Source organism: Lissotriton vulgaris, chromosome 10 (assembly GCF_964263255.1).
Source record: "Lissotriton vulgaris chromosome 10, aLisVul1.2, whole genome shotgun sequence".
NCBI lineage: Eukaryota > Metazoa > Chordata > Amphibia > Caudata > Salamandridae > Lissotriton > Lissotriton vulgaris.
Genome location: NC_141698.1, coordinates 489,634,901 through 489,659,618, shown reverse-complemented (window position 1 = coordinate 489,659,618; position 24,718 = coordinate 489,634,901). Strand labels below are relative to the sequence as shown.

Genomic DNA, 24,718 nt, shown 5'->3' with positions numbered 1-24,718 from the left:
TTACTTTCCCACCTTTTTTTAACGAGCGCTTAGGGGTGCGCGCTCCTTTACGCGCACTGGCAGCGTTACGGGAGTCCTCCATTTTGTGTTTCGGAACAATCGAGACACAAGATGGAGGGTAAACAATGTTCGGAATGGATAGAAGGGGGAACTGTAGAGACTTCTTGACCCTCTAGGTTTTCTGAGGGGGGCTTAGGAGGCTCATAAACGTTAAAAAAAAAAAAAAAATTCTTTAATTTTTCGCGGGGGTAGCGCCTGGTGCGCGCACCTTTAAGCGTACCCGAAAGCGTACTTTGGTGAAAAATAGTGAAAAAAGTTAGAAAAAAATAAACGCTTTGAATGATCAGAGTTAGGGTAGCTCTGAAAAGAGCTTTTGGGTTCTGTGGTTGATTTAGGTACCTACAAGTAGGTTCCAATACACATTCTTAAATTCAGGAGGAATATTCTATTCCCCTCATCTGAGAAGTGCACTCCATCTCCTCTGTAGATGTCTTGCATGTTGTAACGCAAGTTATTATTGTATAATGAACCCATTCCATAGTCTCTCATGTAAGCAGAAACAGATTTATTTACATGTTTCCGTGCTTTCTCAAATTGTGGACCAAATTGGTTGGACCAGTTCCATTTCTGTCTTTGGCATATATTGGAATATACCAAGGCAGTGTGGGGAAAAAGTATCATCAATTGATGAAAGGTGTCCTTTAATAGCATTTCCAGACCTACCCCAGTTAATGTGCCTAGATCGTTTCCACCACAGTGCACAATTATAAGGTCAGGTTCTGGCAGATGCAAAAAGGTTTTCACCAATGGTATCAATTGGTGACATTTTAATCCTCTGTGGCCAATCCACTTGATTTCCACATTTGATAAATCAAGGTTATGAAAATTTCTGCTAGCTGCATACCTTTGAGCCCAGTGGATGTAGCTATGTCCAATAACCCAAACAGAGTACATGATGTGAGAAGGTTCTGGTCCAGTCAGATGAAGTGTGGGAATGAAATGGCAGTTGGAACAGTAGGAGTTCACAAAAAAATAATTGTGGAGTTTCTGTGCTCTTGAATCACTAGCAATGATTGGTGGATTCAGATAGTTGAAAACTGAAAGTTAGGGTGTATGGTTATGTTGTGTGAAAGAAGCAATTTGAATGGTTTAAAAAAAGTCACCAAAAGCAAAAATACCCTGTATAGGCTGCTGTATTGACAGGTCAAACATCCTTGCTGAGTTAATTTGCAACATTGTAAGATAAACTTTTGAACCTTACAGTTCAGTTAGGAGGGAGTTGCTATGGTAACAGATAGAAAGGTTTGAGAGGGGGATGGGTGTTGGTTTGAAAATAGTGAGGGAAGAGTTTTCATTGGTTGAATTAAGGCATATGTGTACAAAGATAGAGATTTTCTATGCCAGTCTTGGTTTCAGTGTATTGAGAGCACACCTTCTCCTCTGCTAAAGAAAAATTGGTGTGTGTGTCTGACACTGTTTTCAATCTCCAAAAGCATTTCTAAAGGTAAGTAATGATTCATTTAATTTAGATAGAGATTTATTTTCTCTATGGAGAATATTTGGAAGCAGATAGTTATGTTTTAGAAGTGAAATTGTATGTTAGTATATAAGTCCTGCGCAGTGTTTTTTACATGTTATTTAAAAATCGATTTTGGGTGCAAATGAATGGTATTTTTATTTGGCCTTTTTTATGATTGCCATGTGCAGTTGATGCATGACTTTAAACATGGGTAATAAGTGATGCACTGGTGGCGCCAGGCTTTTATAAATGAGGCCCTGACTTTGTTTGATGATATTGAGTGGTTGTAGTTAGGTTCTGTGCAGTGTTTCTTACATGTTATTGAAAAATCGATTTTTGGGTGCAATTGATTGGTATATGTATTTGGCCCTTATTTATGAATGCCATGTGCAGCTGATGCATGACTTTAAACATGGGTAATAAGTGACGCACTGGTGGCGCAAGGCTTTCATAAATAAGGCCCTGACTTTGTTTGATGATATTGAGTGGTTGTACTTAGGTTCTGTGCAGTGTTCCTTACATGTTATTCAAAAATCGATTTTTGGGTGCAATTGATTGGTATATGTATTTGGCCCTTATTTATGATTGCCATGTGAAACTGATGCATGATTTTAAACATGGGTAATAAGTGACGCACTGGTGGCGCAAGGCTTTCATAAATAAGGCCCTGACTTTGTTTGATGATATTGATTGGTTGTACTTAGGTTCTGCGCCGTGTTTCTTACATGTTATTGAAAAATCGATTTTTGGGTGCAATTGATTAGTATATGTATTTTGCCCTAATTTATGATTGCCATGTGCAACTGATGCATGACTTTAAACATGGGTAATAAGTGACGCACTGGTGGCGCAAGGCTTTCATAAATAAGGCCTGACTTTGTTTGATGATATTGAGTGGTTGTACTTAGGTTCTGTGCAGTGTTCCTTACATGTTATTCAAAAATCGATTTTTGGGTGCAATTGATTGGTATATGTATTTGGCCCTTATTTATGATTGCCATGTGCAGCTGATGCATGACTTTAAACATGGGTAATAAGTGACGCACTGGTGGCGCAAGGCTTTCATAAATAAGGCTCTGACTTTGTTTGATGATATTGATTGGTTGTACATAGGTTCTGTGCAGTGTTCCATACATGTTATTCAAAAATCGATTTTTGGGTGCAATTGATTGGTATATGTATTTGGCCCTTATTTATGATTGCCATGTGCAACTGATGCATGACTTTAAACATGGGTAATAAGTGACGCACTGGTGGCGCAAGGCTTTCATAAATAAGGCCTGACTTTGTTTGATGATATTGAGTGGTTGTACTTAGGTTCTGTGCAGTGTTCCTTACATGTTATTCAAAAATCGATTTTTGGGTGCAATTGATTGGTATATGTATTTGGCCCTTATTTATGATTGCCATGTGAAACTGATGCATGATTTTAAACATGGGTAATAAGTGACGCACTGGTGGCGCAAGGCTTTCATAAATAAGGCCCTGACTTTGTTTGATGATATTGAGTGGTTGTACTTAGGTTTTGCGCAGTGTTTCTTACATGTTATTCAAAAATCGATTTTTGGGTGCAATTGATTGGTATATGTATTTGGCCCTTATTTATGATTGCCATGTGCAACTGATGCATGACTTTAAACATGGGTAATAAGTGACGCACTGGTGGCGCAAGGCTTTCATAAATAAGGCCCTGACTTTGTTTGATGATATTGATTGGTTGTACATAGGTTCTGCGCAGTGTTTCTTACATGTTATTCAAAAATCGATTTTTGGGTGCAATTGATTGGTATATGTATTTGGCCCTTATTTATGATTGCCATGTGCAGCTGATGCATGACTTTAAACATGGGTAATACGTGACGCACTGTTGGCGCAAGGCTTTCATAAATAAGGCCCTGACTTTGTTTGATGATATTGAGTGGTTGTACTTAGGTTTTGCGCAGTGTTTCTTACATGTTATTGAAAAATCGATTTTTGGGTGCAATTGATTGGTATATGTATTTGGCCCTTATTTATGATTGCCATGTGCAGCTGATGCATGACTTTAAACATGGGTAATAAGTGACGCACTGGTGGCGCAAGGCTTTCATAAATAAGGCCCTGACTTTGTTTGATGATATTGATTGGTTGTACATAGGTTCTGCGCAGTGTTTCTTACATGTTATTCAAAAATCGATTTTTGGGTGCAATTGATTGGTATATGTATTTTGCCCTAATTTATGATTGCCATGTGCAGCTGATGCATGACTTTAAACATGGGTAATACGTGACGCACTGGTGGCGCAAGGCTTTCATAAATAAGGCCCTGACTTTGTTTGATGATATTGATTGGTTGTACATAGGTTCTGCGCAGTGTTTCTTACATGTTATTCAAAAATCGATTTTTGGGTGCAATTGATTGGTATATGTATTTTGCCCTTATTTATGATTGCCATGTGCAACTGATGCATGACTCTAAACATGGGTAATAATTGACGCACTGGTGGCGCAAGGCTTTCATAAATAAGGCCCTGACTTTGTTTGATGATATTGAGTGGTTGTACTTAGGTTCAGCGCCGTGTTTCTTACATGTTATTGAAAAATCGATTTTTGGGTGCAATTGATTGGTATATGTATTTGGCCCTTATTTATGATTGCCATGTGCAACTGATGCATGATTTTAAACATGGGTAATAAGTGACCCACTGGTGGCGCAAGGCTTTCATAAATAAGGCCCTGACTTTGTTTGATGATATTGAGTGGTTGTACTTAGGTTCTGCGCCGTGTTTCTTACATGTTATTGAAAAATCGATTTTTGGGTGCAATTGATTGGTATATGTATTTGGCCCTTATTTATGATTGCCATGTGCAGCTGATGCATGACTTTAAACATGGGTAATAAGTGACGCACTGGTGGCGCAAGGCTTTCATAAATAAGGCCCTGACTTTGTTTGATGATATTGATTGGTTGTACATAGGTTCTGCGCCGTGTTTCTTACATGTTATTGAAAAATCGATTTTTGGGTGCAATTGATTGGTATATGTATTTGGCCCTTATTTATGATTGCCATGTGCAACTGATGCATGACTTTAAACATGGGTAATAAGTGACACACTGGTGGCGCAAGGCTTTCATAAATAAGGCCCTGACTTTGTTTGATGATATTGATTGGTTGTACATAGGTTCTGCACAGTGTTTCTTACATGTTATTCAAAAATCGATTTTTGGGTGCAATTGATTGGTATATGTATTTGGCCCTTATTTATGATTGCCATGTGCAGCCGATGCAAAACTTTAAACATGGGTAATAAGTGACGCACTGGTGGCGCAAGGCCTTTATAAATCAGACCCTGACTTTGTTTGATGATATTGAGTGGTTGTACTTAGGTTTTGCGCAGTGTTTCTTACATGTTATTGAAAAATCGATTTTTGGGTGCAATTGATTGGTATTTGCATTTGGCCCTTATTTATGAATGCCATGTGCAGCTGATGCTTGACTTTAAACATGGGTAATAAGTGACGCACTGGTGGCGCAAGGCCTTTAAAAATAAAGCCATGTGTTGCTATTGTATAAACTTAAATATGTTGCAATTTATTGTTTATATTGTTTGCTTTTTAACATTACTTTGTTGTTTGCTAATAGTGGTCTTTCATGTGTTTTTTTAACAGAACAACAGATTCAAATCAACTTCTGAAAAGGAAGCAAAAATGCCTTCAAGGCAAAGAAATATCAAAAATACCATACGGAAAAGGAGAACATCAACAACAGAGTTTATGGAATCCTCTTCAACAACTACTTCAAAAAACACCAGAAAAGCTTCTGGTAAGCCAATTAAGTCTTTTCTTCGCAACATATGTCGTAGGAAAAAAAATGAAATTGCTAATGTGAATATACAGAAAAAGTCAACAAATCTAAAAAGGAAAGAGAAGCCCACAAAAAATGTTTCCATTGGACCAGGAGAGAAGAGAATGGTTAGCAATAGAAGGGTAAATGTTTTTAGGGACATTCGTAGGCGAATGTTTCGCAATAGGGTAGTTTTAAATTTGCTAAAAAATGAAAAGAAAAGTAAACTAAAAGCTGCTTTTTACAAGAAAAAGAAAAGTGTAGAAAAGATTGTTGATCAGGCTTTTGAAGTTAAGAAAAAATTATTTATTTTAATAATCAATAGAATTAGGATACTTAATAAGGCAATGGATGTTTTCAAATCGAACAGTAGATGGAAAAGAATTATTAATCGGAGTAATTTTTGTGAAGTATTTTCTGGTGAATGGATGCATAGTTCAAGTTCTGAGCCTTTTTTTAATGAGGAGAGTTACTTTCAGGAAAATGATTTGGTGCATGCAGTTGACACCAGTGGTCGTGCATATGAGGTGAAAGATAGTTGTGTGATGGAAAAAGAGAAACTTGTATCTAGAGATGCAGAAGAGGTCTTAGCTGATGAAGTTTTAGGGAGACGTACTAAGGGTCCAGTGTACACATGGAAATGCAGTAGTATTTGTAGTGTGCGACAGGAATCAATTGATTTGCTTCGAAATTTCTTACGTACATATAGTAAAAAAAGTCTCAAACAAAAAATGAAGATCCTGCAAGAGTTAGATCCTTGCAGAGTGAGAGAAAGCACAGGTTTGCAAGGGCATTCACTAGCATGTCTTTCTAGAAAAGTTTGTCGGAGTGTTTTTCATCATTTTAGGATGTTAGCAGTGCATCATAATAACGTAAGGAAATTAGTGAGGAAGTTGTATTATGCAAAAAGTCCTGCACTTAAGCTTAAACAGTTAAATAGTGCTCTTTTGCATGGATCTGAAGTGGATGTGAAGACTATTTGTGAAGAAATTGAGTTTTGTTATTTTGGGAACAAAGAGGACAGTGTAGAAATAGATATAGTAATGGATGGTAATGCAGAAGATAATGGACAAATTTCAAGTATTGAAAAGTTTGATGAGGAAATTATCAAGTTTAAGGTGAAATCAAGTGAGAGGCCTAATGTAACTTGTGTGTGTTGTCGACGGACTCATTATAAAATTCAGACTAGGTTAGTTGATTTATATGCAAAAAGTGAATTGGAAAATAATAGTGAATGGGAGGATTTTGTAAGTTATTTGTTGGTGGAGAATTCTTTTGATTTGAGTTTGGATCAGCGTATTTGCACTTATTGTTTGAAAAAATTAAATGAAAATAGAATGCCTGCAAGAGCAGTTTATAATAATCTTCAGTTGATAGATATTCCTTCTGAATTGATGGATCTAAATACTTATGAATCTATTTTGATTCAATGTGTCCATCCTTTTCAGGCTATTGTTCGCATGGAGCCTAAGACAGGGAAATTGCCTCCATCAGATTTACTGAGAGGATTAAAGGGAAGAGTTGTTTATTTGCCTCTAGATGTAAAGAAAAATATTAATACAATTGGTGTAGAAAGAGTAGAAGAAGATCCTTTAGTTATTCTAGTTAATGGGGTTCCAACAAAGAGTAAGAAAATTTGGCAAGATTTAGTGGATGTTAAAAAAGTCAAGAAGGCAACGTTGTATTTAGTTAAAAACAATGAGTACTACAAACATGTAAGTGTTGGAGTAGAGGAAACAGCTACAGAAGAAGATAGTGATTCTTCAGTTGGTCAAATTGAAAAAGTTGATGTGTCTAGAACTGAAGAAATATATGAACATTATACTGTTCATCCTTTGCATTCCAAAGAAGTAATGGGAAATGCAATTGACTTGTTTCAAATGAAGGCAGCAAAAGGAAGTCCCATTAGTGTATGGGAAGAAAGTTTGGAAGCTCGTTGTTTTCCACAATTATTTCCAACAGGTTGTGGTGGACGATATGATGATCGACCAGTTCAAATTCCTGCAGCTGAATACCGGACTCTAAGATTATATGCAGAAGATCCAAGGTTTCGTCAATGCATTCCATATTTATTTCATCTACTGTTTGAAAGTGATTTGTCTGGGCTTTCTTATGCAGTTAATCATATATTAAAAAGTGGACCTCATTTGCAAAATGTATGTGCAAGGGACTTTATGGAGAAAGTTAATCTGCAAGACAGTATTTTGGAATCTCAGCTAATCAATCTCATGGCATGTCAACGTGGAACCAACGAGTATTGGTTTCGTCGTCATGGAGAATTGAAATGTATGCTAAGAAACTTAGGAACTCCTACATGGTTCCTCACTCTTAGCTGTGCTGAGTATGCCTGGGACGATTTACTTCAATTTCTACGAGAGGCAAATGAAAACATACCAAATATAGAATTGAAAACACCAGGAGAACTGTGTTCTTTAGATCCAGTGAATGTTTGCAGATATTTTAATCATAGATTTGAAGCTATGATGTCTTTTATTACCAACAAAAAAAATCCTCCCCTTGGAGAGGTTTTGGATTTCTTTTGGAGGAAGGAATATCAAGCGAGAGGTGCTCCTCATATACATATGTTGTTGTGGATTAAAGATGCACCCAAATTTGGATCAGATTCAGATGAAACAGTGATGAGTTTCATTGAAGAGTATTCAACATGTGCTGTTCCAAAATCTACTGAAGAAAACAATTTAAGGCAACAAGTTTTACGTTTTCAATCTCATCGTTGTGGAAAGTACTGTCGTCGAAAATTTAAAAACAAGGAAAAGTACTACACGAAATGTCGTTTTGCATTTCCTCGACCAGTGATTTCTAAAGGAAGAGTAAATAATTTGATGTCATCTCTACGACATACTGTGACGAGAAAATCTCCCAAAAACACATATAATTTGAAAAGAAATGAAGAATCTAAGTACATCAACGATTACAACCCAGTGATTTTGTCCATGTGGAATGCTAACATGGATATTCAGTTCGTTGCTGACAACTCTATTGCTGTGGCTCGATATGTGACATCTTACATCACCAAAAAAGAAAAGACAGAACTGAAGGAAATGTGGGAGGACATTTCACATGAAAAGAGTCTAAGCAAGAAATTATACAGTTTCAGTCTGAAGATGTTGTCGCATCGAGAAATTGGAGCATATGAATGTTCTGATCGGTTATCATCAGCAAGTCTCTATGCCAAATCAAGAACAATCATTTGGGTGAGTCTTGGTCTTGCTGCAACACGAAACCGAGTTTTGAAATCTGTACAAGAAATTGAATATTTGGCGGAAAAAGAACCAAACAGTACAGATATTTTGAAGACAAATATGTTGGATACATACTATCCAAATAGAAGTACTCACCTTGAGAACACATGTTTGTATGAAGTTCTTCAAAACTACAGTTATAAGAGGAACATCACAGAAGATATCAATAATGGAAAATATGCACTCATTGGCTATGAAGGATGTCTAGTGAAGCAGAAAAAAGGCCATTTGATTAATCATCGAAAATTGAGTTGTGAAGTTCCAGACAAAAGAGAATTTTACTATTTAGCTCTTTTGCAACTCTTTAAGCCATGGCGTACAGAAGAGGAACTACTTGGAGATTTTCTCTGTTATGAAGACTCTTTTAATGCAACTAAGGATACCATAGAATGTCCTATTTTTCTAAATTATCTGCAAATGTTGAATGAAGAAATGGAGCAAGAAACCACAATTGCTGAAGAGATAGCTAGAAACAGTTCTCAAGATAGTCAGAGTTCTACTTCATTGAGCCAGGATCCACTAGGAGGACCAATTATCCAAAATGAAGCTGCCACTGCCATGGATGAGGTGGAAAGAGCTATGGAACAAGCTCAAGAGGATGGAGTTAACTTAGAAGATTTGGTAACGCAACTAAACATTGAGCAGAAAAAGATATATGATGAAGTCACAGAGCAGATTGAACATGGATTCAGACATGAGAAAAAAGAGTGCTCATGTATATTATTTGACCCTGTCCGACTGTATGTAAGTGGAGAAGCGGGGACAGGAAAAAGTTTTCTAATTAAAGCCGTTGCAAGTTATCTGCAGAAAAGGACTGATTCACCACTGTCTTGTGTTGTAACTGCTCCAACTGGTCTGGCAGCACATAACATTAAAGGGATTACTCTACATCGTTTATTGATGCTGCCAGTTGAACATGATAATAAATTGCATTACAACAAGCTATCTGGAGATGCGTGTTCTGAAGTTTCAAGAGTCTTGAAGAAAATGAAACTTCTTATCATAGATGAAGTAAGCATGGTCTCAAATCTAATGCTTGCTTTTGTGCATTTGAGAATGCAAGAAATTCTTAAAACAGACTATGATGTGTTATTTGGAGGAAAACACATTATTGTTTTTGGAGATCTATTGCAGTTGACTCCAGTAAAAGGACAACCAGTGTTTAAAATGCTCACGCATGAAGATACCAGGAAGTCCCTTGGAAGCATTGGAAATGTTAATATATGGCTAAATTTTAAATATGCTGAACTGCTTCAAAATATGCGACAGGCCAAGGATGAAGATTATAAAAATATTCTACAAGATGTAAGAATTGGAAAAATGACTGAGAAAGGGAAAAAAGCTTTGCATAGTCGATTAATTTCAAATTTGTATGCAAATGAAAACATTCTTCCAGAGAATATTTTTAAAAAAATGACTGAGAAGAAATCTGGGATATGTTTGATGCCAACTCTGCAAGAATGTTCCATCTTCAATCAAAAAATGTTAGACTTAGAAAATGAAGAGATTGTGAAACTGGAAGCAATAGATAAAATAGAGCATATGGGTGCAACAATTGTTTTGTCAGAAAATTTGAAAACTAAATTGCATTCATTGGAGAAAAGTATTTCAAAAACAGCTGGTTTTGAAAAGACTCTGAATGTGTGTTTAAATTGTCGTATCATTTTGAGAAGGAATTTAAATGTTGAAAGCGGTCTGGTAAATGGAGCAATGGGTTATGTTGTTGATTTTGTGAATTACAGAAATAGAGATGGAATTGAATTTTTAAAAATAAAATTTGATGGCATTGAACAAGTACAACAAATAAGTCGTTGTTCTGCTAGATTTTTACTTGTAAAAGACTTATATGTTCGCCGAAAACAGTTTCCTGTTTGTTTGGCGTATGCAGTGACAATTCATAAATCTCAAGGTTTAAGTGTAGATAGTGCATTGGTGAACATTGGAAGATCTGTGTTTAAAGAGGGTATGGCATATGTGGCATTATCTCGAGTCAGAACTTTATCAGGATTGTACTTGATTGCGTGTGATGAGACAAAGATTTCTGCCGATCTAGATTGTGTTAAAGAATACAATAGGTTAAGAAGAGAGTATGCTCCACATTTGCCTCAATATCCTCTGTTTGAAAAACGTGTGGTAGGCCGAAAAAGAAGAAATGAGGATAATTGTAGTGAGGTAGTTGCAAAAAGACAAAAAGTAGAGAAAACTGTAATTGAAAACAGGAAGAAAAAGAATTGTGGAGAAAATGTTGTTGGATTTCAGTTTGAAAACAGTTCTGGTGTCAACTGCTATGCTAATGTAGTGGTTAATGTTGTTTTTTTTCTTAAAAGTTTACAAGAACAGATTGTTGAAAATCGGGATCAAAGATTGTGTGGTTTATTGAATTCTGTGTTTCAGAAATGTAGCAGTGTTACAGCACAAATAGAAAGTGTAACAGAAATTCGAAATATTTTAGATTTGTGTTCTGGTCAAGATAAATTTTCACAGAACATTCAGCAGGATTGTCAGGAATTTTTAATGTATATGTTTGGTGTTTTGGAAGATGAAGGTGTAGATGTAGATAATCTTTTCAGTCTTTCTTATCAATGGCAGCATGACTGCCACAATTGTAGTTTATCAAGTACTACTACAATAGACACTGAAAGATTTATATATTTGACTTTACCAGACTGTAAATCAGTGTCTTTTAAAAATCTAGTTAAAGCAGCAGATCATAATATGGTGTGTACCCAATGTAACTGTACAATGCTGTCCACATTATTTATACAAAGGTATGGGCAGTATATTATTTTAGTTTTCCAACGATGTAGACCTGATGGAACTAAATTGACAACTTCTATCAAAAATTTTGTGGCTTCTCAGTTATCAATTTCTGGAAGGACCTTTACAACTGAAGCTATTATTTATCATGATGGATCTTCGACCACCTCAGGACATTATACATGCTACTTAAAATCTGAAAATGGATGGAGTTACTGCAATGATTCTCATTTAACTTATAAACAACGTTTGCCTTATGACTCTACAAATTCTTATCTAGTGTTTTTAAAACCAAAGTTTTAGTAAAGGGAATTGGCCTTTGAAGACGGGAATAGTTAATAAAAGTTAGTTAGTTAGTTAGTTAATCTAATATTTGAAATTATTTATAGATACTTTAAGTGGATCTCAAAGTAAAAAATACTGATATATCTGACACAAATTGGCCGTGAGGAAAATGTAAGATATGATGTTGTTAGAAGTTGATGAAATCGAAGTTATAGAGCACAGCAGACTTTTTTTCACCAAAAGGACCTTCACTATCTGCAATCTCATGTAGATACTTTAAGTGGATCTCAAAGTAAAAAATACTGATATATCTGACACAAATTGGCCGTGAGGAAAGTGTAACATATGATGTTGTTAGATCTTTTTTCATAGGAAGTCGATGAAATGGAAGTTATAGAGCACAGCAGACTTTTTTCCACCAAAAGGACCTTCACTATCTGCAATTTGGTCTCACGGAAAAGTAAGTGAATCAAAGATTAGTGTACTTATATGAGATGTATGTTTGAATGGGTTTTTTTAAACACAATCTTTTAGATTGTGTTTTTTTTTTCCCGCTGTTATATGATGAAGACTTTGATCTCACTAATTTAAGTGAAATTCAATATATTCTGAGAACAGCAAAAATAAATAATGTAACATATTGTAGAAGTTATTGTGTAGTTTGCATTGTGTAATTTATATTGTGTTCACATTGTCTTATACTCATTTTCTTTTTCACCCTTATTTACCTCTCTTTACTAATTTACACTCTTTTTTCATCGCTGTTTCTTTAGTGCACTTCATTCACAACTTCTTAATCTAATAGGAACTGTCTGCATTTCCTCTGTTCCTTCCACCACTTTTTATCTTTTTCATATTCTCACAGTACCACTGCTTTAGTTTCCTAACCCTCTCTTTCTTTTTCTCCTTTTTTTTTCTTTCGCATCCATTGTACTGTAGTTCACTTAGTTCTTCCTTTTGTCTTTCTGTGTACTTACTCTCTCACTCCTGTTTTATCCATCGTTCTATACTAACTTCATTCCTTTCATCCCTTCACTCTGTTACTTTACTTCACTCACTCTCAATCATCTTCTATTCCTCTTTTTTATTTATAGTTTCTCAATCAGACTTCTCTCCTTTTCACTCATTTTTCTTTTATTTTCTTATCTTTACTGATTTTGATTTGATATCTTACATTCTTTTAGTATCTTATTTACCTTTAGGAATTTGTTCTCTTTCTATTTCTTTTTCCTTTTTTTTTCTCTTTCTACATTACTTTCTTTCTGTTTTTGTATCCTTCACTATTGCATCATTTCTTAGTAAACTTTTGTAGATTTTTAAACCTCATGAACTGTTGTTTCTATTTTATTATATATTTTTAAGAAATTATAACGTGTTTTTTCTTTTATCTTTCATAGATACAAGTTTGCATTGATTATATGGTAAGTGTGTTTACAAAATCTTTTTTGTTATCACCTTTTGTTTTATTTTCACTATTTTTCTGTCACCCTACCGCACCCCTATTTCCTTACTTTGCTTCCCTCACTTATTCTTTTGTTCCATGTTTACTTCCGACCACATTCAATTTCTTTCAGTACTTCTGCCTATGCACACTCCTTCACTTACCTTTTTTACTGGTTCACTTAGTCCCTTTGTGACAGTCCTTCTTTTACTCTCTCTCTTGTTTGTCTCTATTACTCCCCATGTGTTACCCTTATTCACTTACATGTACCCTCTTTCACCCCTTTTTACTTATATTCACTGATATTTACTTTCCCTCAATCACTGCTATTCTTTTCCTCTGATTCCGTCACTACCTGACATTCCCATACTTAACTGTCCTTCTTTTTACTTTCAACATCCATTTACAATCTCCCTTAACCTCTGCTTTAGTCTTCTTCCTATTTCTTCTTTCTTTTGCTCCCTTATTCATTTTTCTTTTCTCAGTTACTTCCTTTTACACTTTTTATCTGTCTTACTATCTATTACACAGTCCCTCCTTCATTTTTTTTTCTTTTTTTTTGTTAGTGCGCTGACGGTACGCGCACCGGTGCGCGCACCGAAAGCGAAATATAAAAAAAAATATTTTAAATTAAAAATATTATCTCAATATACATTATAGTGTTCATTTTTACAAAAACATACTTTAGCAATTCACTAAAAAACACATAGGTATGAGTCTGTATAAAAAGTTAGGAATTAGCATTAAAAAAACCTATGAAATTCACTGAAAAAACCAAAGGTTTCACACCAGTTATAGTTAGGAATTAGCATTTAAAAAACCTATGAAATTCACTGAAAAAACCATAGGTTTCACACCAGTTATAGTTAGGAATTAGCATTTAAAAAACCTATTAAATTCACTGAAAAAACCATAGGTTTCACACCAGTTATAGTTAGCTGGAAATTTTACTGATATAAAACCATTGAAATTCCCACGTTATAGTTAGTCGGACTCACTATAACTTGCGCGTGCAATGCACTGCTGATGACATCACATATTACATCACTCATGACATGGTCAGTGACATCACTCATGACATCACTGATGACATCATCCTTGCGACAGAGTGACAGACCTCCTTTCACTATAATGTAACCCTTGAAACACATATTCAAAAATAGAAACTAATATTTTCAAAAAAGTGGATATACCCATACCAGTTACAACAACCAATTCAGTAATACCACCATCTAATACACATCCACTCATGTGTATGTATATGGGTTATTAGATATTTTTATTAGTATCAGTATGAGTGTCTATATGGTTTGGTGGGGGTATTACTTAGCACATAGATGCATGAGTGACTGACTCTTTGTTTGTATGTGTTTTGAAGACAACATATGTACAGGACTGTATGGGTGGATGAGTGTCTATATGTGTTTGTTAGTGAGTGAATGACTGTCTCACTAGTGTCTTTATCAGTAACTACATATGTTTTAATCTAGTATATATGAATATTGATGTATATAAGTGAGTATATGTGAGAGTAAGAGATTGTAAGAGTTCCTGTTTAAATAAGTATGTGTTTCTATAAGTGATTGTTTAAGAGAATAAATATGTGTAATTTTAAATAGAAGTAAGGTGGAAGTGTGTGTATAACTCTATATTCAAATAAATGGATGTCCAATAGTTTATTTGCACGTGTGAATATGTGTGTGAGTAACTTTTGGATGAATGTCGGTGTGTAACAGGATGTATAGGTGTATCACTTCATATGATGAGTGAGTATATGTATGAGTGACTATATAGAACTGTTGGTGAATGAGTGGATGTGTATATAGATAGTGGAATTACTGAATTGCTTGTTGTAACTGATATAGGTATCTCCATTTTTTAAAAAATTTCAGTTTCTATTTTTGAATATGTGTCTCAAGGGTTACATTATAGTGAAAGGAGGTCTGTCACTATGTCACAAGGATGGTGTCATGAGTGATGTCACTGACCATGTCATGAGTGATGTAATATGTGATGTCATCAGCAGTGCATTGCACGCGCAAGTTATAGTGAGTCCGACTAACTATAACGTGGGAATTTCAATGGTTTTATATCAGTAAAATTTCCAGCTAACTATAACTGGTGTGAAACCTATGGTTTTTTCAGTGAATATATATATATATATATAAAATTCACTGAAAAAACCATAGGTTTCACACCAGTTATAGTTAGCTGGAAATGTTACTGATATAAAACCATTGAAATTCCCACGTTATAGTTAGTCGGACTCACTATAACTTGCGCGTGCAATGCACTGCTGATGACATCACATATTACATCACTCATGACATGGTCAGTGACATCACTCATGACATCACTGATGACACCATCCTTGTGACACAGTGACAGACCTCCTCTCAGTGTAAAGTAACCCTTGAGACACATATTCAAAAATAGAAACTGACATTTTTTTAAAAATGGAGATACCTATATCAGTTACAACAAGCAATTCAGTAATTCCACTATCTATATACACATCCACTCATTCACCAACAGTTCTATATAGTCACTCATACATATACTCACTCATCATATGAAGAGATACACCTATACATCCTGTTACACACCGACATTCATCCAAAAGTTACTCACACACATATTCACACGTGCAAATAAACTATTGAACAACCATTTATTTGAATATAGAGTTATACACACACTTCCACCTTACTTCTATTGAAAATTACACATATTTATTCTCTTAAACAATCACTTATAGAAACACATACTTATTTAAACAGGAACTCTTACAATCTCTTACTCTCACATATACTCACTTATATACATCAATATTCATATATACTAGATTAAAACATATGTAGTTACTGATAAAGACACTAGTGAGACAGTCATTCACTCACTAACAAACACATATAGACACTCATCCACCCATACAGTCCTGTACATATGCTGTCTTCAAAACACATACAAACAAAGAGTCAGTCACTCATGCATCTATGTGCTAAGTAATACCCCCACCAAACCATATAGACACTCATACTGATACTAATAAAAATATCTAATAACCCATATGCATACACATGTAGCTACTTATCAACACATGTAGCCACTTATACACAAAGTGAAACACTAATATATATATTTAAATATTTAAACATAACTCACTAATATTTATTTTTCAGAAAGACACATATTCACTGGATGGTGTCATCAGTGATGTCATGAGTGATGTCACTGACCATGTCATGAGTGATGTAATATGTGATATCATCAGCAGTGCATTGCACGCGCAAGTTATAGTGAGTCCGACTAACTATAACGTGGGAATTTCAATGGTTTTATATCAGTAAAATTTCCAGCTAACTATAACTGGTGTGAAACCTATGGTTTTTTCAGTGAATTTCATAGGTTTTTTAAATGCTAATTCCTAACTATAACTGGTGTGAAACCTATGGTTTTTTCAGTGAATTTCATAGGTTTTTTTAATGCTAATTCCTAACTATAAGTTTCACTTTATAAATAAGACTGTTAGCACTCTAGTTGTTCTTTAGAACACTCTGGTACATTCTGTCATTGGGCTACAGTTGGGCTACATCTAGTTGAAATTTGGGCTACATTTACATTTTTTGGTCTCTGGTGGCCATCTTTGGGCTACATTGGGCTACTTTGGGCTACATTTGGGCTACATTTTGGCTCTAACATATATTAAGCCCAATGTAGCACAATACATATTTTTCTAAAGTTAATTTTTTCACAAACCACTTCAGAATAGGGCTACCTGTCCCTACAATTATCCCATTTTTTTTTTTTTTAGTTTTTTTTGGGAGCGCTCCCGGAGCGCGCCCCGGGGAGCGCCCCGAAAAGCGTATTTCTGAAAAGCGCCCCGGGGAGCGTCCCGTGAGCGCCAATATCGCAAACGAAAACATGATCGTGACGTATCGCGTAGCCGCGACCGCGTGATACGCACGGCGTAAGCGCACCTGGAAGTACTCAAGCGAATACGATCGCGCAACGTAAACATCCGACGCGCTTACGCTGCGCGACCCGGGGCGCGCCCCGGGCGCGTAGCGTAAGCGCGTCGGGTCATGTGACCAGAAAATAACACTTTTCATTGGTTCATAACAGTTTTAGTTTCATAATGATGAAGCCCCTGGTCTTGTGACCTGAAAATAACACTTCTCATTGGTTCAGGACAGTTTTTTTTTCTAAATGATGAAAGACCCCACCTTTTTTCCTTATTCTGACTTTGTCCTTTGACTGAGGAAGACCTGTTTGTAGCTCTCTCTACTTTTTTGCTCCAAATAATGGCTTCAGTAGTAGCATGAGCTGGTGCATCTGCCCCACCACCACCACCACAACCACCAAGAGGACCAGCTCCAAATTATATTGGTGGTCAAGAACAGGAGGAGGAGGAAGAGGAAGAGGAGGAGGGGAGGAGAAGATGGCTGCCAGAAGAAAATACCCCATACAAACCCAAACCACACATTGTATGGGAGTTTTTTTCAATCCCAGAGGGGAAAAAAAAGGTGAATGCGCCCAAGGTGACTTGCCTAATCTGCAATGATGAACTTTCACGGGGCAACCCAAACAAAAAATATTCATTTGGTAACTATACCATGATTCGGCACATGACCAGAAAGCACCCAAACAACTACTCTCGTGCAGAGTTCAGGGAACTGGCCAGTATCCTCCCCCAGTCATCAAGGACCCCCTCCCAAAGAAACCAACCCACTTCATCGGAACCAGAAACATCCGAGGTGATGCCTTGCATTCAGCCGAGATTTGCTGATTTTAAAATCACTTGTTCTGCATGTGGCAAGCTTATCGCCTATGGCGAAAAAAGCGTTAAGCTCATCGTCCTTGCAGGTGATAATCACAAGTGCCCCAAAAAGAAGTAATTTTTTGTGTTTTTTGTTTTTTTGCTCCAGTTGAGCCAGTTTCAATTCCCTTTTTTTGTTTCTCCCCCTAAAAAAATACAAAAAAATATATAAAACTGTTTTGAAAAGCCAAAAAAAGTTCAAAAAGTTCAAAAAACACAAAAAAAATATAAAACAACAAAAAGAAGAAAAAAAAAGTTCTTTTTAGAACTACCTCCAATTTCTAAATCAAAACTTCATTTTTTAAAAACTCTGTCACCTTTTTTCATCATAGTACGCTCCCCGGGCCGCTCCCCGGTGCGCGCACCGGGCGCTTCCCCCGCGCAAAACGAAAAAAAAAAATATTTTAAATGCCCCGCGGGGCCCTTTTATAGCCCCCACATCAAACCTAGGGGGTCAAAGGGGTCTATCCCTGACGCCTTATGGTCATTTCCCCCTTTGTTTTAGCCACCTCTTATGTCTCGATTTTACCGAGACACAAGATGGCGGCCGCTCTGGACTGTTTCGAATGTTTACAGACACCCGAGAGCCAATCAGCTTTCCATGCGCACCTCGCGTCACGCGCCCGGAGCGCTCCCCGGTGCGCGCACCGGAGCGCTGCTATAGATATATATATTTTTTTGAACCTAAATTACTCAAAATCCACTGGAGCACATATCTTGAGACATAGCAAAGGCACATCGGGCTACCAGTCCCTACAATTTTGCCAAATTTGGTGGAAATCCATTCAGCCGTTCGGGTTAAAAGTGAAATCGACCGCCCTATGGAAATTAACATGTGGAAAACGCGTTTTGGGACCCCTCTTTTATCTCGGACCCCGCTTGACGAATCCCCCCCAAACTTTCAGGGAAGGACCGGAACGCCGCGAGGCCATTTTGAGGAAATTTTCAGTCAGATTCGTCAACCGGCGCCAAAGGTATTCCAAATAGAATTTTGAAATTTAACATTGAAAAAAATCCTAACTATAACTACCTACTGGCGACCGCCAGTAGGTAATATATATATATATATATATATATATATATATATATATTTGTTTTTTCTCTTAACAAATTTACTGTGCGTGGTAAAATACATTCCTATGTGGTAAAAGCGGCATGGTAAACACATTGCATGGTAAAGACTGTTTCCTGCAAAACAGAGATCCAGTGTAGGTGAATGAGGATGCCTGGAGTAATGGAAGGATGATCAAGTTCAAGCTGTTCCTTTGAGGTGGATAGGAGAGATTCCTTAGTTATTGTCAATGTTTTTGTGGTTGTTTCTATGAATATTAAATCACCTTTAAGGTGTAGGCAGAGAGGTTAGACTTGGTGAGGTGATAAGGTCGTCAAGATGCCTGAGAAGACAGTACTTAACGTTGGTGCTCATGGATTTAGGTCAAAGTCGTTTGAGAGACACAAAGTGAAGTTGAGAGTGAAACTAGGTTGGTAAGCAGTCTTCAAGCAGGACCATATAGATTCATAAATAAATGCATAAGCCATGTTTGCCGATGCCATTTCTGTGTAGCACAGAGAAGTCAGTAGATATAAGTGCATCAAAAGAGGTTGAAGTAGAAGAGGTCAGCACATAAACAGTAAAGTCAAGTCAAGTCAAGTCAATAAACTTTATTCGGTTGTTTAAGATGACAACCATAAAAGCATTTTACATTATACATATATTAGCTCATATTATCACTAAAAAAAAAACAGTTAAAAGAATGACTTTAACAAGAGAAAAATACTCACAAAAGTTGCAGGCATATTAAACATTCAAATTAATAAATAAGAATATTCAAACAAATTTAAATATATCTTTTCAGTTAACAATACTATTATCCTTCCATACTTTTCCTAAATTTCATTGCCTGTTTTAAAAAGCTACGTACATGCAGGGTACAGTCACAACTTAGCAGCTGAAGATATAAAAGTGCTGGTCTGAATTGAGAAAAGTTCATTTTTTTAGGCAAGGTTTTAAGTATAACTTCCTCGGTATATTGTAAAAGGGACAAAAAAATAAAAAGTGTGCCAGATCTTGCGGAGACTTATCGTCGCAGCCGCAAGCCGGCAACACTTGTCCACGATGAGATCCTTTGGGCACAGCCAAAAGTAAATGAAATAGATCTAACCTGAACCTTGTCAGTAAAAAGCGGTCATAACTAGACATTGGCCATGTTAGGTACGGTTCCATGAGCAAGGTTGTTTTTTTTAATACATGATTTTGTACACTATCTTTCCTCAATTCGCCAGTCTCCCTATCTAGGTATCTGGAAGAGATAAAAGCCTTCTTCACCAAGATAACATCTAGTTTGGTAATGGATTCAGGAGCTGAGAAAAGCTCAGGTCGTCCTATATCAGTAAAGCAATTACTCAGATACTTTATCCAGGGAACCTTCAACCTATTTTCCCACGTAAGTGCTTCTCTCTGTATGAGCTGAGTGAGTGGTATGTTATCATTTAGCCAACAGTTTAACCAACATATTAGGGGATTTACTGCCATTTTATCGCATAAAAAGGGAATACCCAGTTCTTCATGTACAGAAAAATTTGCCGTTCCCCTGGGGACTCTTAGTAGCTGCTTTAAGAAATTGTTTTCAACTATCTCTAGGGCTCCCAGTGGGACGTATCCCCATATCTCACTACCTTAGCATGCAGTAGTAACGCTCTTGGCTTGGTAGAGTTGGAGTAATGCAGCAACTGGACTATTTCCCATTTTTCTTGAGAAGTCAAATATTGCCACATTTGCCCTGATTACCTCTTCCTTTTTTTTGTATTACGGGTCCCCAGTTCAGTTGACGGTCGAACAGGACTCCAAGGTAGGAGAATGTATTTGTTACAGGGATTGGTACTCCATTAACATTTAGACGATTTGGCTTTTTATGTCCTTGGCCAACCTTCATTACCAAGGATTTGGAATTGTTTATACTCAGGTCTCTGGATTTCATGAAGGTGAAGAAGGAGTCTAGTAAAGTTTGAAGACCATTGGCAGTTCTAGATAAAAGGACTGCGTCATCCGCATAAAGCAAACCGGCAGTCCCTTTCGGCCAATGTACGGATAGTCAGTGTTTGTACTTAAAAGATGCTCCTCCAATTCATTTATATATAGATTAAAAAGGAACGGGGCCAGAATGCATCCTTGACGAACTCCCCTGTACACTCCAAAATCTTTTGTCACATTTAGGTCTTGTGTGTACCTAACATTTGCTTTCGTATCGGAGTGCATATCTTCTAACAGATTAATTAAATTCTGTTCCACGCCCATTTTCGCCATGGCGTCCCAGAGCTTCCTACGGCTTACACAATCGAAAGCTGAGGAAAGATCCATGAACGCCATGTGAATTGTTCCTTGTCGGGCCTTGGTATACTTCCCTATAATTAAGTATAAATTTAAGCATTGAGTAATCGTAGAATGACCAGGCCTAAATCCATATTGGATTAGGGATATTATGTTATTTTTATCTGACCATGTGACCAGTCTATTTAAAATTACTCCCCCCACTACTTTGGCAACAAAGTTAATTAGCGATATTGGCCTATAGAAGAGGGGGCTGTTACGGTCACCTTTTTTTAACTCGGGCACTATGGTAGATACCCCCCATGACTTTGGGCATCCACAAGTCACAGCCGCATTAAGTACGGCTGTGAGGACTGGTGCCCAGAGTGTTATACAGGATTTAAAAAGGTCCGGTGGAAGACCATCCTGGCCTGGGGCCTTGTTGTTTGACAGCCCTTCGATTCCCTTTGCAACCTCGTTAATTGAGAAGAGCAGCAAATTTTCTTTAGAAACAACTGGAATGTGTTCTGCCTGCAGCTCATTATTTTTAAAAATAGAACTAAAATGATTAACCCACACTTCCTCTGGGATATTAGTACCCACAGTGGAATTTCTAGGTTGATCAAATAAGGGTTTGTTTATGATATCCCAAAACTTCGAGCTGTTTTTCAATGTTTCAGGATCTAACAAGGACTCCCAAACGCTTTTCTTTACCTCTTTCCTGCGATTAGCGAGGGACTTTTTATACCTAAATCGCATATCCTTGATAAGCACCGGATCTCTGGGTTTTGTTTTCAGTGCTATCTTGAGCTCGCGGCTAGCCTTGGAACAGTCTTTATCAAACCACTTTGGGCTACTATTTGCATTTGTTTTCCCTTTGACTGGCACCGTTAACAGTGATTCTACTTTTATGGCAACCTCCTCAAACGATGCTAAAATTTGTTGTGGTGCTGATACAGGTGATATACATACTGAAAATTCAGGGCTACACATATTGTTAATAGAAGTGTACAAGTTTTCACAATCCACCAATGACCATTTTAAGCGACGCTTTCCATTTATACATTTTGTGGTTCCACGATCCACACGTGGAATTCGTTTTTCAAAAATGTTCCCACCCATTTTAATGCATATAGGGTTATGGTCGCTATAAATGCTCATTTGAATGCAGTAGTCCGGAATAACGTTAACTAGGTCTGCAGACAATAAAATATGGTCTATATATGTTCCTGTTGCGTGGCCTTTAAATGTGGGAATAGGGAAGAGAGTTTGATCCGATACTGTGGACATTGCTGTGATAAGGTTATTTTCATTCATTAGCGCATTTAGTTCTATTCCACGCCGCGAATGATCAAAATGAAAACCTTCCAGGCTGTTACAACCCAGTTGGCCAACAGTAGTCTCACTAGGGGTCCCACATGGATGTGTGTTAAAATCACCTGCAATTATTTTTGGGCGGGGCAAAAATCCAACATTTTCCCTTAAAAATTCACATAAAGGCTGTATGTTACAGTCAACAAGCTGATTCACTGCGTTATAGAAATTAATCAGTATAAGCTTTGTTTTTCCCCTCTTTAGCTCTAAAATCTGGATATTTCTATTTCCAGAGTGATGTTCAACTTTGAGACATGTAAGAGCCAGGTTGACATAAATTGCCAACCCCCCTTTTGCTCTACCACTAGCTGAGGGAACTGCTGGAATAAAGAAACTTTGATAACCCTCAATGTGTACATTTTTATCCACCAACCATGTTTCTTGGAGACATATTACCGCATGTTCCTTAACAATAGACAACCAACCATTATCACTGGATTTGTCATAAAGCCCGGCTATGTTCCAAGATATTAAACTTTCATTGCATGTTTGTGGTGAACATAAAATTATATCTACATTTTCATGTTCATCTGGGATAGAGGGCATTGGGCCTGTACTATGGGCTACCCGTACTTCTACAGAGTTATATATAGTAGGAACAAGGATAGAGGCAGGATTTGTTACATTATATGAACTTATTGATCCATTTATCTGAGCCGATGAACACATCATCTCGACATTAAGTCCTTGCGATACAGGTACTTGGACCTCTTTTGCTAGTCCTGCATCTCGTTGCGTACGATCATTTTGGGCGGTAGTGAATGATGTATCGAATAGTCATTCCACCCCTTCCAGCCCTCCCTGGCCATAGAAGGCATCAAACCTATTAGAAATGGGGATGTTGAACTGGTTGTTAAAATGGATAGGGTATTGATGTTCTTGTTGGTGTATCTGTTGTGGACAATCCCATCTATCTAAACTATACCCCCAATTGGTAGTTGGGGCACCTTGGCCCCCGCCATTTGTTGTTCCCGGCCACACTGGCCTAATGTGGGTATAAGTTAGCTTGGGATATGTCATGCTTCTCTGTTTTTTACCAAAAAATTCTAAAGTAAGTGGAACGATGGTGCCTCTCCTGCGCTGCGGAGGGAGAATGTTTGATAGAATATTTGGTAATACAGCGGAGTTTGTAAAGTTTAAAACTATACAGTCACCTTTAAATTTTTGGGGATTTTGCCCTATCCAAGGTACCCTTCTGGCTGATTTAAGGTCTCCTGCTAGCTGTTGTTTCCCCCAGGGGGCCAACTGCATATTACCAGACAGCCAATGCAGGGCCTTACTTGTCAGTGCTGTGGGGGATTCTAATTGACCTGGTACTAATGTGGGGACATTTGCCAGTACCAGCACTAGGGGTGATGTATCTTCTATGAATTGTAGTGTGTCTTCTTCTGTACCTAGTGTGGTCGATACAGATGGGTTTGGGGGCTGATCCTCTCTTATCATTGATTGATTATGCACTGTTACTGGGGCCTGTTCAGTGGGGTTGGCTTGTATTTTATTTGTGCCTCCCTCCGTTCCTCTCGCGGTAAACTCTTTTGTAGAAACTGCTAGATTTGTGACTATGATTGATATATTTGTCACCTCTTCAGCTATCTTTTTCTGGTCCGCACCTAGTTTCTTTACGTCAGCAGACAGCTTATCTAGTTTAGCCACTACTGGTTTAATGAGTGCTTTAAATTTACCGTCAATCATGTCAGCTATCCTGGCTAGAAACTCTTCATCCACATTTTGCTTCACAGTGTCATCACCTTTCCCCCTATTTTTTTCCTTAATTTTCGGTGGCGACACCGCCCTCTTCCTTCCAGAATGAGAACCACCCCGATGTATTTGTGGTTTTCTACACTTTCTAAACGCCTGTGTAACCGGTGCAAGAACAGGTGGGTCTTCATCTACAGTGTTCACCTGTGCACCCTCCTGCACAGGGGGATCTTGTTCTGTATCATCTATCTGGGACTCGGTATCATTATCCTGGGCTAAGTCTTGGTCAGATTCTATAAGAACACTCTGGTTAGGTGTCCCACTATCATGTGTCTCTGTATCTGGGATTTCATTTCCCACATCCTGAGATGGTATGTCACCCCACGGTGAGTTTGGAGGTGGGCTCAGGGGGGAAAGATTAGGGGATTGAC

At 37.3% G+C, this 24,718-nt stretch overlaps 2 protein-coding genes across 4 annotated transcripts in view; both read left to right on the top strand.

Annotated features, from left to right (window-relative positions):
• SMARCD3 (SWI/SNF related BAF chromatin remodeling complex subunit D3) overlaps positions 1 to 24,718 on the top strand; it is a 1,454,082-nt gene that overhangs the window by 1,007,860 nt on the left and 421,504 nt on the right. The gene's annotated exons all lie outside the window — the stretch shown is intronic.
• On the top strand, positions 1,472 to 22,799 carry LOC147685440 (uncharacterized). The gene is made up of 3 exons (XM_086942286.1): positions 1,472 to 1,504; positions 5,169 to 10,778; positions 22,794 to 22,799. The coding sequence occupies exons 2-3, from the start codon at positions 5,208 to 5,210 to the stop codon at positions 22,797 to 22,799; spliced, it is 5,577 nt and encodes a 1,858-aa protein (XP_086798412.1). The 5' UTR covers positions 1,472 to 1,504; positions 5,169 to 5,207.